Raw genomic sequence first — 14,819 nt, forward strand, 5'->3', positions numbered from 1 at the left:
GAGAGGGAGAGGGAGAGGGAGAGAGAGAGAGAGGGAGAGGGAGAGAGAGAGAGGGGGAGGGAGGAGGGGAAGAGAGAGGGAGAGGGAGAGGGAGAGGGAGAGAGAGAGAGGGAGGAGGGGAAGAGAGAGGGAGAGAGAGAGGGGGAGATGGGGAGGAGGGGGAAGAGAGAAAGAGAGAGAGGGAGAGAGAGGGAGGTGGAGGGGAAGAGAGAGGGAGACAGAGGGGGAGGAGGAGGAGGAGGAAGGAGGCAAATTAGGAGGGGGAGAGAGAGGAGGAGGATGGGGTGCAGCAGATGCAAGGCTTTCCTGAGTCGCCGTGTCCATGGGGTTTCCAGCCACCACACAGCCGGGCTGCTCACGGCCCACCAGCTGTCCAGCTCCCAACTAGCAGTGGGAGAGCCGGGCCGGACCGGGGAGGGGGCTGACCGGATCCCTCCTGTATGTACCTACCAGCTGACATCCCCCCCGACTACAACCTCCACACATACGGAGGACTACACACTACCACCCGGCACAGACACCTCCACACACACCGGGAGACAATGAGCGGAAGTGGTAGCCACTAATGAGCCTGTCAGCTTTCAGTATGCGCAAGTGGAAAGTCTCATCACGGCTGAGCAAACGATTGAGCTCTGAACGTTTGTTGGCCTTTGCTACACATTAACGTGTCCCTAAAGCTGCATATTCAACCTGACAGCTCTTCATGACGTTTTTGTTTTGTCAGTTGAAATGATGAATACATGTACAGCCAACCCTGCAAAATACATTTCTCGATCAGCCCTTTCGAGGCTAAAAGCAAACAATAGTTTAATCCTGAAATTACATGACAGAAAATCAAATCAAGGAAAAGAAAAAGTCACTGAACCATCACATTGGGATAAAATACAATCCACCTACGGACTGGAAAAAGCAATTCATTACCTTAGGTATGGTTTGCTAGATTCTATTCTGATTTCTGATTACAACACATATGTGACTCTCTTTTGTGCCATGAATGACCAAGCAGGTGGACCCTATGTCAGACGCTCAACCCCCCCCCCCCCCCCCCCCCCACACACACACACACAATACACACACACACACACCCTGTCATGCTCCCACCCAAGGAGGAAATGAGAGCCGAAACACGACCTGCGTCCGATCTCCCTCCTTGACCAAACAGTTTCCATATCCTCTGCCCCTGCCCACTCATGGCTAAATGCAACTGAAGAAACAGAGGGAGGGTAACCTGAGCGACCACATCCTTTTGGTCACAGTGTCCTTTGGGCCCTTGTGACAGACACACACAGGCGACACATGGCCACCATCCCACCCATACCCCCCCCCCCCCTCACAAAAAAAGCCTGTATCATCCCTTTATTCACACAGAGTGATACCCCTGCATCCCCACAACTGGGTAAACACTCACCCCTCAGTTGGGTTTACTTTACTTCTGAGAGCCCTTAACATAGAGGACAGGAACATAACTATGTATGCTGCAGACAAACCTGAGTGGTCTGAGAGGACAGTTTTGCTGCTGGAAGATGAGTGGGGATTGTGTTTGAGAAGATGTGAGTCGCTGTGCTGTGCCCATGGCTGAGAGCTTAGTGCAGAGAGAGAGAGAGAGGGAGAGAGGGAGGGATGGAGAGGGAGACACAGATGGAGAATGGCTGGGAAGCCCATCAGGATCCAGGACGTGGCGGGAATAATAAAGCGATGTGTCTGAGGCTGAGTAAACACACAAGTTCTAGTAAATTCAGAATGTCTGTATGGCCATAAAAGCCTTTCATACAGGAGGCCGAGGCACAGTCCCATCAATAACACACGTACTGAACTAAATGGCTTGAGGCCAACTTCAATAATGACTAATGACTAAAACAACAGAGTTTTTTTGCATACTAGAAAAGACCTCTAACAGTTATGGATACGAATACAGAAAGAAAAGAAAGTCTTATGCATGAAAAGATTCTGTTATAATTCAAGTAAGTAAAAGATCAGGCAAAAATGACTTAATGAAGTGGAAAAATAACTTAACTGTGATCATCTTTGCAGATATGCCCCCTGACCACCTAGCCCCATCCCCCCATGTCATTACAATGTGAGGGGTAGCCCGACGCAGTTCAGCTGGGCCTGTCTATCAGTGGGTTATAGCAACAGGCTATCATTAAAACGGCCAAACAATTGGCGGACTAGGAGGGCATAAGGGAGGGCGCCCACTGCTCCTCACCTGTCCGCGTCAAACACGTCCCCTCTAGCCGCTCCTGCTGAGTGCGACAGCTGGCTTTGTTGACCTCTACACAGACGAGGTAGGGAGGGAGGTGTATGAGTGTGTGTGTCTGTGTGTGTGTGTGTTTGGGGGGTTGAGTCAAGGTGGAAGATGCAAGAGACTCAAGAGAGTGATGGCAGACCCTCCTCTCTCTCTCTCTCTGCCCTGCAGCAAAGCACTCTGCCGCTGCCTGAAGTCCAAATTAGCCTAAGCACAAAGGCTGAGGAACTCAATTCAGTGAACACATTTACAGAGCCCTACTGTAAAGAAGGAAAATGTTTGTCCTCTGATGCTGAGTCAAGAATGACAATGGACCAAAGCACCAACACATTAATATTCAAATGGGGAGTGCATAAAGGGCAACTTAGAGGAGACCTTAAAGGTGGCTCCTAGAAAATCTACTGATTATATAAAATCACTACTAATATTTATCTAGATTGCCAGATGTAGATCTTCTCTTATTTGTGGTTGAAGAGCTGTCCTGTTTTGCAAATGGTTGGTGTGTGGTCCCTTCTATGCAGTAGTAATTGAGGTCTAACTAGCTGCTAAGAGATAGTAACACATCCTGATGGATCCCAGCAGTATCCCTGTTGATTAGAAAGCATTTCGTTCACCCTAGGTGTCCAAACTTACACTCTGCACCGTCCCGACGCCTCTGTTTCAGAACCTCATGTCACTTCCTTCAACAAATGCCCATCGGTTCCATTGCATCACACCTTCCTCCTCAGCTCCTGTGACATTTCAGAATAGTGAATAAATTGTCACTTACATCCAGGACATGGATTGAGAGTGTTAACTTGTAAACAATGCTAATTCTAAAAAGCTAAATGAATCTAATTTCAAATATATGTAGGATAAATGTTAAGTGCAATAGGAAGGGGAATTCACCCAGCAGCCAATCAACAACCAAGCCTATTTACCGAAATCACTAACAAATCAACCTCTGTGGGCAAAAAAACATCACAAACAGAACAACCTTCGAAAGCATGTCACTGGGCTTATCAAGCAGGTACCTTCCTTCATTGGTGTTTCATTGAATTGTGTATATAACATAACTTTGACATTCAAACTACTCAATTTCCCGTCATATGTGACTACAAAGACCCAAAGGGCAACAAAACAGCAAGAGGTGAAAATTGGAGGGAAAAGTCAGCCAAGTTTATTTGTAGACTGAGATCAAGATGCGCAAGATGCTGAGCATTCAGCTTTTTGAACATAAATATTACTTCACCGAGCTATTTCTGCAGCCATTCCTTGACTTGCTTGCACAATAAAGTGTGTTGGGGCCAGAGTCTTTCGAGTTGAGTTTTAATTAAGAACAGCTGTGCTAAAGCAGAAACACTAAACAAGGAGCAGATGTGTGCATGATTTAGTTAGCACAAGCTAGCCCAAAAGCGAGTTGAGCAGAGGTCACCAAAACAGGGCTCCAGGCTATATATCTGTGGAAAATAAAAGCTGCAGTAACAGCAACAGCAGCTATGCCTGCTGCCTAGCCAACAAGCCCATACTTAATATGGAGAAAACCACGGGACAACCATTCCTGCTCAACGCAAGGCGTAAATGGTGGCCAACAGTTGGCCCGGGTTGTTGGCACATTAGTGTCAAGCCATTGTGCCGCCTTTTCCAAGTGTGGGGTCCTGCTGAAGATGATCATCTCTGCTAATTGTGCCTGGTCTTTAGCAAACAATCCCCAAAACCTCCCCACAAAAAGACAAGCAGTGATAAAAGGACACTCTGAGCCCAAAATCTGGAGCACTGTCCGTGCCGAGAGGGACTGTTTATTTTTTCGTGACGGTGCCAAAGTTCAAGCCGAGAGATTTTTGGGAAGGCTTTTGGGGCATTCCCCAACACTCGGCCAAAAAGTGGGCTGCTGGGTCATTACTCGGAGAACAATGGGCCAGGCAATATCTGGCTTTGTTGGGACAACAGCTGTGAGGCACAATAGAGGAAATGGCTTCACTTCATTAAAGGCCCAGCAGGAGAGCAGGCTGCCAGTCCTCCCCACAGCCTTCCCTCTCTTCTTCTCCTCCTCCTCTCCCTGCCCCCCCCCCCCCCGTTCTTCTTCTCCTTCCCTCGTCTGTTTTGATCTTACAGGCAGCCATGCTTAGATCCTCCTAAACACACACACACACACACACACATACATACACACACACAAACTCACACAAGGGTAGCCCCAAGTCCACCACACCCTTTTTATATGGGTGGACTTCTTCCTTGAAGAGGGAGAAAGAGAGAGAGGACATGAAAAGAACCAGGCCAGGTTGCCTCCGTTAGCCACCCGCGGTGCGGCACCCTTCCTCTGAGCTCCTGGGCCCTTGGAGCGACCGGCCCACCTTCTGATCAGCATTTCAGAGCCCCCCGATTAGAAGCCCACTCTCTTGCGCTGCCTAATCTGGGCCTAAACTCCACCGACGGTGGCAAAGAGGAGCGCTAAGCTGAGTGATTACCAGCTGGCCAGCCTCACACCCTTGGTGTGTGTGTGTGTGTGTGTGTGTGTGTGTGTGTGTGTGTGTGTGTGTGTGTGCTGTGTGTGAACATGGCCATGGTGTTATTTCCTGGGAGGGGGTGCGATGACGACGGGCCAACCACTCCTCACCTCTCCGGGCGGCTGAGGGAGCCCGTGTGTGAGATCACAGCTCCCTGAGAGTCCAGTGCTACTGTGGCCCTCTCCCACTGGGGCCATCTGCCTGCCTGACCGGCATGGGATCAGCCCATCCTGTCCAGGGCCAGCAGGCCCACCCTTTCATCAAACCCTCAACAAGCTGCTGCTTTTACTCTGACTCATGCAAGCTACAGTCCTTCAAAGGAAACTCTAAATATGAGTATATGCTATTTCTTCCTTTACTCGATCTCTGAATTTATCATGGCATTAAATGGGACAATGTCATGCCTATAGAAGTGTGTGCCAAACAAACATTTACTCATTAAGAAAATGTCTCTCTCTCAGTATGTGTGTGTGTCTGTGTGTGTGTGTGTGTGTGTGTGTGTGTGTGTGTGTGTGTGTGTGTGTGTGTGTGTATGTGTGTGTGTGTGTGTGTGTGTGTGTGTGTGTGTGTGTGCCTATTATAGATTAGAGCAGCGATCGACTTCTCTCTAAGCAGTAGGAGTTCTGGTTATGTCCAATGGATCCCCAACTGGCTGTCCCCCTTATTACATCCATCTACATTCAATACCTCACAGGATGTCCCATTGACATTTAACAAAGAGGGACACCTGTCACCGGCTCGTTAATCCTCGTGCTCCACTTGGGGCCACACTGGGCACCGCGGCCTGCCCGCTCCAAATCCCCACCGGGCCCTGCTCACGGCCAGCCTCTCTGTCTGGAAGATTAGGGCCAGGGCCCCCCCCCCCCCCTCTGCCTGTGTTTCTGTCTAACGAGGGGGCAGAATCTGCCCTAATCCACCACCACGGCCCGTCTGACCCGACGTGTGTGTGCGTAGCCATCAAACGTCGCCTGGATGTCCGGGACAAACACCACAACCCCCACCCCCACCACCACCTTCACCCAACCAACACCAACCACCACCACCGGCAGCAGCGCGGCTCTCCCTGGTCACCCTCTTCCTCCTGCCCCTGGGCCCCTGGGCCCCTAATCCCCGTCCCTGCCCACTGCTCTCAGCGGCTCGTTCACCGCGACGCTTTCCCCCGTTATTCCTTCACAGCTCAGGGAGGGATTGATTTTCTGATTTCTTCCCCTTTTGTCTCTGCTCCTCTGACTGTGAAGGCTGCGTCTCCTTGTGAAAGGCGAGGTATTAGCGCAGAGGGAATTAGGCCTCTCAGATGAGGAGGCATCTGCCGCTGCCACCCCTCCTAGATGCGGCCCATCAGAGCTCAAGGGCAGCCCGTCCTGGACCATGTCTGGGTGTGGTGTAGGCTCGAGCAGAGCTAAATGTGTCTATTGAACAACACTCCACCTTGATTTAAAAAAGCAGTTTATGCAACCATGCTTATGTTATCAATGATAAATGAAAATTCTTAAAATTCAGAATTCAAAATTCTTACTATTTCCACTCAATTTATGTCATTTATCTCTGTTGTCTTTATTTCTCTGCATCTTACTGAAATCTGGTATACTGTTTCTGTGAACTGGCAAACAAGGTGTTGAACCACTGAGGTCATGGTTTCAAGGTAACACATGCATGCTTATCTGTACTGTCAGTTACTTTGGATGAAAGGATGTCCTAAATGAATAGATGCAGATGTTATACATATCAAGCAAATGAAAGACTGACCTCTATTGACTCCATTGATATTCTGATTTAATCAGGGAAACCACCATCATGATTTACATATCACACTGACTGGCCTATGGCCCACAGGCATGGCCTCCTCTCTAGAGAGGTCAGGTCAGATCACACTGAAGAGCCAGACGTGCTCTGCATCACAATATCTATTTGATAATAGGTGGGTTTACATGGACACTTTTAATCCGATTAGAATCGGAATAATAGCTCAATTGGTATTAAAATGATACATATAAACACTTTGATGGCAATAAAACTGCTGATCCGATTACCATTTAAATCGGAATGCAAGGGGTGGGGTATTCGTTTCTTTTTCTGATTGAACAGCCATGTTGCTCTGGTTGCTTGCTGTTGCTTCTCAAGCAAAAGCAAAGCAGCAATGGCTTTTCCGATTAAAGATTCTGGAGCGCTTATAACTACTCATATAATAGAATCATAATAGAACATACCCCATGTAAACAGATGACACAAATGTTTCATTTGGAATAGTTTAATCAGAATAACAAAAAAAACTGTCCATGTAAACCCATCTAGACCGACTATGATTTCAAAATTGCACAAAAAATCAGGTATCACTACAGTGTTAATCTTATTAAAACAGTCTTGAGGCCAATGTTTTGGACTGGCCACGACAGTTCCATGGAAAATAACTTGATGTCCAGAAAAATTCATCCAAATACCTTCAACGGTGTTGAAGTTGAAAGCCAAATGTCAAAAAATGCAACAGTACAGTGCAGCAGAAAACATGTGTGTGAAGGTTCCTTAATTCAAATGCTATGCTTTTCTATGTTTTCAATGTTATTTTACTGTGTACCCTGTGATGGGCCCATTTCTACAGTGTGGGTACAATTTCTACAGAAACTAAGAGGGTCATGTGGGATTTTGAGGTGGTTTGGCATGGTACCATATACCCTATGGTACAGATACTAGTGTTTAGCTGGACTCCACAGAGTGTGATGTGATGTGCTGTGCTGTGCTGTGCTGCCCGGGGGGATGAGTTTGCAGTTTGCCCGAGTGCCCCTGGCATCTCCTCCCCATCCAGTCCTAATTACAGGCCCTAGAAGCCTCATTTCCTCAGCACACTTTGACCAGCGCCACAGAACAAGACCATCCTTACTGATCTTATCATTAAATGTCTCCTTTGGCTTTGTTTGGCTAAGCTCGACTCATCTAAAGGGGGACCTAAAACCAAACACTTAACAAGAGGTTTGTTTAACATGGAGTGTGTTTACTTAAACACTGTATGTTCTTGCTTGCACTAACATAGTTGGAGTTGGTTGTAACATAAATGCATTTTAAAAGCAAAACGTTTAACCATTTAGGACTGTTGAAATATAGAATATAAGTCAATTAGACAAAAGGGTTAGGGGTGTTCAACTGTGGGTCTTTGTCTCCCCCTTGTGTCCTAAAACAGTACCAGCCAAATGACAAACCATACTGTATATAGATAGATAGATAGATACTTTTTTGATCCCCAAGAGGAAATTCAATATGGCAATGACACCCAATGACTATCCATAGCAGACATTAATTCAATTAAATAAATATATTTGAATTCAATCTAGTGTGACTTCAAAACAACCACCTACCTATTGTATAACCATGACTATCAACACTGTAACTCTCACATAATCAGATAAAATGAATGCATGTATCTATAATGTTTTTAAAAATATCAGTTGAGGCCTTTCCTCTCTTTGATGGAGGTTATGACTCATAGAGCAAATACTTACTGCCTCCTTACTGCCTTCACAAACAAACAAATCCAAAGAAAATGGCATAGCAACAAAGGTAGAAAAAGAGTTATAAGTCTTGGCTTTTAAGGAAATCTTAAAATGTTTTATTTCATTGTTGAACATTTTTACAGATACACCTTTATCCTGAGATCTGAAGCAAACCGAATGCCCTCGGAAAAAAAAACACCGCAGTGTCACCTGTGGTGTAACACCTGTGGTGTAACACCAATAATGTATGACATTGTATATGAATAAGTTATTTTTATTATGTATAAAACTATTTCTATCTTGAAATACGTAAAATACCCTGTGGCTCCAGTGTAAAAGATTCTTTCAAATGAGTATATATGAGCAAGATTAAAACTGAAACTACCCGTTTGACCATAAATTCAGTTACTGCACATTCTGCATCCTACAGTTTCCCATATTTTAAGTCTTCTTTCTCTTTGAAGATGGTCATCCTGAGAAGAAGGCTGAGGGCATTCTTCTATAGCACATAACTGAACCCACTCTTGGCTTGACCTTGATGCGAGGACAGATCACCTTTTTCAAGCATCACCGTGTAAAGTGCAGGACTGCAGCCGACACTCCAGCCAGTCAGGTGTTATTCAATCACCTTGTTAACTGAAAGCAGGGGAGTGACCCCTATGCTTTTGGCAAAAGTATTCTGGAAAATAATTGTAAGGATCCATTAACAAGGACATCAATATTTTATAATATTAATTTTTAATCTTAAATGTTGTGCTAAGATGACACTAGCTGAAAAGAGAAAGGCAGAGTGATTTACTATGCCTTACCATGTGGTTGACCACGCTGAGATGGTACGGTATGCCACCGAGAGAATTACATTTTTCAATATGAATTCTTTCTGGGTCTCCCGGCGCAACAACCGGCATCTCAGTCTCGGCCTACAAAGGTGTCAACACAATGGTGTGTGGGTGGTGTTTTACTAATGCTGAACTCTTATGCATGTTACAGTGAAGGGCCTAACACAGCCAAAGGAAGTCTAGTCAAATTTTACAACAACTTACAGGCTCCAAATGTCTGTGTAAAGACAGTAGGTCTGACATTCTGTCGTTAAAACCTGGAGCAAAGTTCTCTGGGTTTATCGCTACAAAACACTGACCCTGGGAAAGAGAGAGAGAGAGAGAAAGAGAGAGAGAGATGTTTACACAACTGCTGTTCAGATACTTTATTTTTAAAAAACATATCCACATAGTTTAAGGAAGTGTTATGCCTCCTATTATGCACACACACACACACACACACACAAACACACACACACACACACACACACACACACACACACACACACACACACACACACACACACACACACACACACACACACACACACATAAATACATACAATTAAGATTATTAGGGCAAAAAGTACTTTTTGTGTTCTTCACACACTTGTAATTAAAGGGAGATTAGATTCATGGCTCAAGGCAGATAACTGCTGTGTGTCTACAACCCCAGCAGAGGGCAGCATCAGCACAGACGTGCATTAGAGGAACCTGCAGCGTTGCTGTGTTGAAAGCAGGGAGCCTGGGGCTTTCAATCCATTACACTCAACAGTTGGACAGAGAGGCTGGACACAAACCAGATTAGCAGCCCGATCTGTCACCCTCCACGTTCGAATGTAGCGACTGTACTCAGACCCTGCTAGCATTCCACAGAACACCTCCACCATCATGCCCAAGCCAAAGCCCTTGTATCCCCCTGAAATAAAACAAGTAGAAACCAAAGAAAGAAACATCATTTCCACATGCACAAACACCCCAACATTTATCTTGCATAAATATTTAAAGCATAATTGCCTGAATACTGAAGTCTGTCAAAACGTACGATATCATCGATATTGATATCGATAAACGTACGATATCATGTTGGGTGAGAGGAGTGGTTGTCTAAAGATGACGGTGCAGGGGGCCAGAGGCACTGCTAGAAAATTTGTGCCCTATGACAGACAATAATTCTGCCACCCCCCACCACACACACACACACGCACACACACACACACACACACACACACACACACACACACACACACACACACTTCATTTCATTTTAGAGCATGGCTGGTGTGGTGACCGCATGCATCGCTGATATCTTGCTGACCTGTGGTCTCACACCCTCCAATGGGCACCAGGCCCCCTCCCTGGAGGACCTTGCTGGGGTCAGTGCTCAGCTTGCCCTCCGAGTCACAGCCCCAGCCCTCTGGGATGGAGGTACCGTTCCTGTCGTGAAGCTCCACCTGCCGCCAAAGACGAGACTCGGTCAATTGAGATCACACAGAGAGAGAGAGAGAGAAAGAAAGAGAGAGAAAACCAAACCTAAATATAACATAGTGTGCAGCCATGCTCTAATCTAGTGTTTGTTACATATATTCTACACACAGGCAGGTCATGGCATACAGTGAGTGAACCGTACAGTGTCTAACAAATGTAGTTTGTGTATTGTATTTTAAGTAATAGGAGGCATGTGTTGTGACGCTTGCTTTGCTAAAGACTGTGTGTTTACTACACCTTTCCCAACGCCACTGCAGACGTCGCCATGTCCAGCACAAAGCTGTCTCCATGTTTACCTGGAGCCGCTACGCTGATGGGGTTGGTCCCAAGAGTGCACTGGAAATTAAACGGACAGTGGAAAACTGTCAAACACAGCCACCAGTGAAGTCAACAAAACCAGGCATAAGTCACAGAGGACTAGGCAATACCAACACTAAAACATTTACAAAAAGTGGCATATTTTTGTGTCTTTATGTAAATAAAACACAGATTGCCCCGAGAGTAAAAAGCCATTCATTCCTGTTAACTTCACTGCTCACCTCTTTAGCTCTGGTAGGGACCACCAGTGGAGAGGTGTTTGTATAGGACATGCCCTGTCAGAAGTTAAAGCTGGTTAAAAATAACATGGCCAAACCCAAACCTCTCTCTCTCTCTCTCTCTTTCAGCAAACACACTTCAGCTGTTGTACTCACGATCATGTTCTCTTTCAGGGCCTGCATGGCGTAATAACCAGCGATGCCATAGTGATTGGAGCCTGCAGGCAAAGGACCATTGATGAATTGTTCAGTTCCAGGGAACAAATTCAGCTGATGCTGAGTGAGAGGGCCTGGCCACTGACGTACCTCGCGCGACCACCCAGCCGATGCCCACGTCCCGGGCCTTCCTCAGGGCCAGGCTCATACAGAAGTTTCCTACCACTGGACCCAACAGGTTCCTCCCGTCCACCAGACTGGTGGCCACAGTCTCCCTTTCGATGACTGGCTCGCCATCCTTAGCACAGATGCCCGCTTTAACTTCTTTAACGTACACATCTATAGCATGACATCCTCTGAACAGTCAGTACTGCATCACATGTGACAATGCATAAGAACAACACATCATCCAAATGCAATGTTAAGAGGAGGACTAGACAAACCTTCCCTGGACAACATCCTTCCCTTGTTTTATGTCTTTATAGCAAAATCAAAACAAAACCACAGACCACATACTGACCCATCCGGTTGAGGCCGTGGCTGTAATGCCCTCTCCGGTCTCCCTCCACCAGCACCTCTGCCAGGCTGCGGGCATGGCTGGGTCTGGTGCCCACGCTCAGCATGCACCGCTTGATGAACGCCTGCACCTCCGCCTCGGCAATAAGACACCTGTGAGAGGACACACAGACCTTACTAACCTGCTCGGTCATGTGTTACTCTGGATCTGTGAGTGACCAAACAACGGACAGTAATGTTTTCTTTCTCTTGATTTCCTGCTTCTACCAAGTTTCATCAAATCATTGTAAACTATTCTATGGCCAGTCCCAGACTTCAGTGGCATAGGTATGATTATACACACACAATCACTACATGTGCCTTAGGCCTTAACATAGTGCTAGGCCTCCAGTTATTGGCCCTCTGGCTTTTGTATAAGAAGGTACTCAATGTATTGTTTTAATTACAGGGAATCTGAGAGAAAGAACAGGGACGGAGAACCTATTTTTACCTAAGGACGTATTTAGTGTCACTCGTGTTGACTGCTATTTTAAGATCATTCAACACAGAGCATGAATAGACACAGTGAACATGAATGTTCAGTACACTTCCCATGGATTTGCGGATATGCTTCTGAAGCCTTAAAAAGAAATGCCCTGTGTGTCTTTCACTGAAGCATATGATTTCTCTGATGTGTTTGGACAGTGACGACACTGTGCAGCAGCAGGGATGACATAGAAAAGATGAAATGCATCACCCTTGCGGAAGGGTTCGCCTCACTGTTTGGGCCTGTTATACTGCATTGTATATCTTCGGTAAGTCAACTCTACTCCCCTCTTGAACAGCAATCCAAAAAGCCTCAAAAGTGTTTCATCATTATGCCATCCAGACCACTTCAATTAAGAACAGGCTGAAGGAAAAGTAAGTCACAAAGCCTTGTGTGCAACGCGAGAGGTATCATCTATCACAACACTGGTGTAGAGGAAAGGACAAAAAAAAGTGACGCAAAGTGTAAACATGCCACTGCACTGGGTTATAGCACATAGCCACATGCACCCTGAAATTCAGTATCCCACAAAGCCCACAATGTCTTGTGCCACTTCTGCGCTACAAAAGCAATGATGTCTGGGCAGCGCTGATGCTTTGTATGACTTCCAGAGATTTGTCACTGTTCCATGCACTGTTCGAGAAAACCAGGGAACCATATCAGTTTAGACACAGTGTTAAGAAAGCCTCGCTGTGTGTGTGTGTGTGTGTGTGCAAGTGAGGATACTGTAAAATGTAGTATATAGTAATATATAGACTGTAATAGTCTGTGGACCTTTTGAGGCTTGTGGAACACCCATCAAAATTACTTATGTTGTACAACCAAGCATCATTAAGGGCAAAAGAGTCTCAAGACATGATTATACCTTCAGGCCATACTTCACTAGGGTGCATATATAGACATCTGTCCCTGCGGGTTCCACGGGCTTGTGATCCACCCTACAGGCAGCTCCGCTACCCACCCCCCCACCTCACCGCAACCACCATGAGCGAGCTCAGCCCACCAGGCATGATGACATTCAGCACCCCTGACAAGCATAGCATATTAACTTTACATGACTGATTACTAAAAAGGCTACCTGATCCTCAATTAATCTGACAAAAAGTCTAAATGTGTGTTTGATTTACACATGTATAGTTTCACCAGTGTGTTGCCTAATCAGGAAGATGTCCTAAAGGGGCAAGTGATCTTTACTGTGGTGCTGTGGTGGAATTATGAAGTTGCTGGATTACAGTTAAAACTATTTTATGGAAGTAAACAGCTTAACACATTTGATAAACAACGCTAGATCAATTCAGAAGTGCTTTGCCAAAGAGGCCAGTGTTTACTCAACTTTTTTGTTGAGCTGGGAAGGCACATTATACAGTCCAGTTCAATAGTCCATGGTCAAAATGAATCACAAACACTAAATCTGATCTTTAGAAAAGCCTGTGTAAACATGAAAGCGTCCGTTCAAATTTCACATTTCCTTAAAAAAAAACTACGAACTATGAATTATCACCATTAGATATGTTTCACATGCTCTTAAAGAATTTAGGGAGACTTCCAGCCGAAATACAGCTTTAAAGCTACATTGATAACCCATACTTTTTCTTTTTCGTAATTACCTTTCATCTTTCAAATTTCTACTAAATCAATGGTTGCAGTCATTTTGACAGGAACCTTGTTCGACTGTTGTTGTGAATGAAATGTGACGCATTTTCCTCCAATCTCTCTATGAAATGATGTGCCATGTTGTGGAAAAATGCATAACAACATAATCTACTCTACCTGGTCATATTCATGGTGTTGTCTGTTTCTGCTCCCTGTTTGTCAGACGAGCCGGCTGGTTTCAGACAGACACTCGCTGTTTAAAGGTGGAAGCACGATCAAGTCGACCAGGTTTTCAACTATTTAGCCTATAAAAGCATGCCGAGCATGTGCGAGCTCCACCGGCATTTCCAGAAAGATAAGGTCACGGGGCCAGTAGCCTATTAGGTAAAACATTTTGTTGTGCCAATATTTGTATCAGGTTTACCTTTGGTAGGCTACCCTTGGGGGTCAGTGAGGCCTACGCTGTATCAAGGCGCAGCTGAAAAGGAAGCTTATGTATTTAGCTGCGTGCATTTCGTCCTTGGAATCACAGCGCACCTTTATTTCAAACTGTACCCTATATTCTTACAGCCCAGCAATAAACAAGATGTAAGAGGTACGTATGGAATATAAAACACTGGTAGCCTAACCCTTACGAAAAAAATGATTGGAATCTCATAGTAATCTGGGACTATTACATTACATTTGGCTGACGCTTTTTAGCCAAAGCGACTAACAACATAGTAAACAGTTTAAGTTTTAGAGCAGTTCTCAACAATTTTAGGACAATTTAAAAACATTAGAGTACAGTAAGAATAAGTGCATCAGTGAGTGCTGTTTTTAACAGTTACTTGTCAGTTTGAGACGGCGGGTGAGTGCTAGGATCAGTAAGACTTGTTGTAAGTGTTGCTATGAGAGGAGATGTTCTCTAAAGAGCTGGGTCTTCAGGAGTTTTCTGAAAATGAAGAAGCATGTCTCTGCCCTTGTAGGA

The 14,819-nt window shown here is 45.4% G+C and overlaps 1 protein-coding gene across 1 annotated transcript; it reads right to left on the reverse strand.

Annotated features, from left to right (window-relative positions):
- Nucleotides 1-8,309: 8,309 nt before the first annotated feature.
- Nucleotides 8,310-14,227, reverse strand: LOC121723434 (uncharacterized oxidoreductase YjmC-like). Its single transcript, XM_042109099.1, has 11 exons — nt 14,027-14,227; nt 11,735-11,883; nt 11,365-11,553; nt 11,215-11,276; nt 11,062-11,115; nt 10,760-10,858; nt 10,353-10,488; nt 9,835-9,953; nt 9,260-9,355; nt 9,026-9,136; nt 8,310-8,895 (listed from the first exon to the last, which is right to left on the reverse strand). Exons 1-11 carry the CDS (start codon nt 14,038-14,040, stop codon nt 8,833-8,835), a joined length of 1,092 nt encoding a protein of 363 aa, XP_041965033.1. The 5' UTR covers nt 14,041-14,227; the 3' UTR covers nt 8,310-8,832.
- Between the last annotated feature and the right edge of the window lie 592 nt (nt 14,228-14,819).

Source organism: Alosa sapidissima, chromosome 11 (assembly GCF_018492685.1).
Source record: "Alosa sapidissima isolate fAloSap1 chromosome 11, fAloSap1.pri, whole genome shotgun sequence".
Lineage (NCBI taxonomy): Eukaryota > Metazoa > Chordata > Actinopteri > Clupeiformes > Clupeidae > Alosa > Alosa sapidissima.

What these genes read in the sequence shown, in the direction of transcription:
- LOC121723434 (XM_042109099.1), bottom strand. An exon ending in TGGAGGGTGTGAGACCACAG is followed by an intron (nt 9,954 to 10,352) that starts GTCAGCAAGATA and finishes GTTTTATTTCAG; the next exon opens with GGGGATACAAGGGCTTTGGC. An exon ending in CAGATCGGGCTGCTAATCTG is followed by an intron (nt 9,356 to 9,834) that starts GTTTGTGTCCAG and finishes TCTCTTTCCCAG; the next exon opens with GGTCAGTGTTTTGTAGCGAT.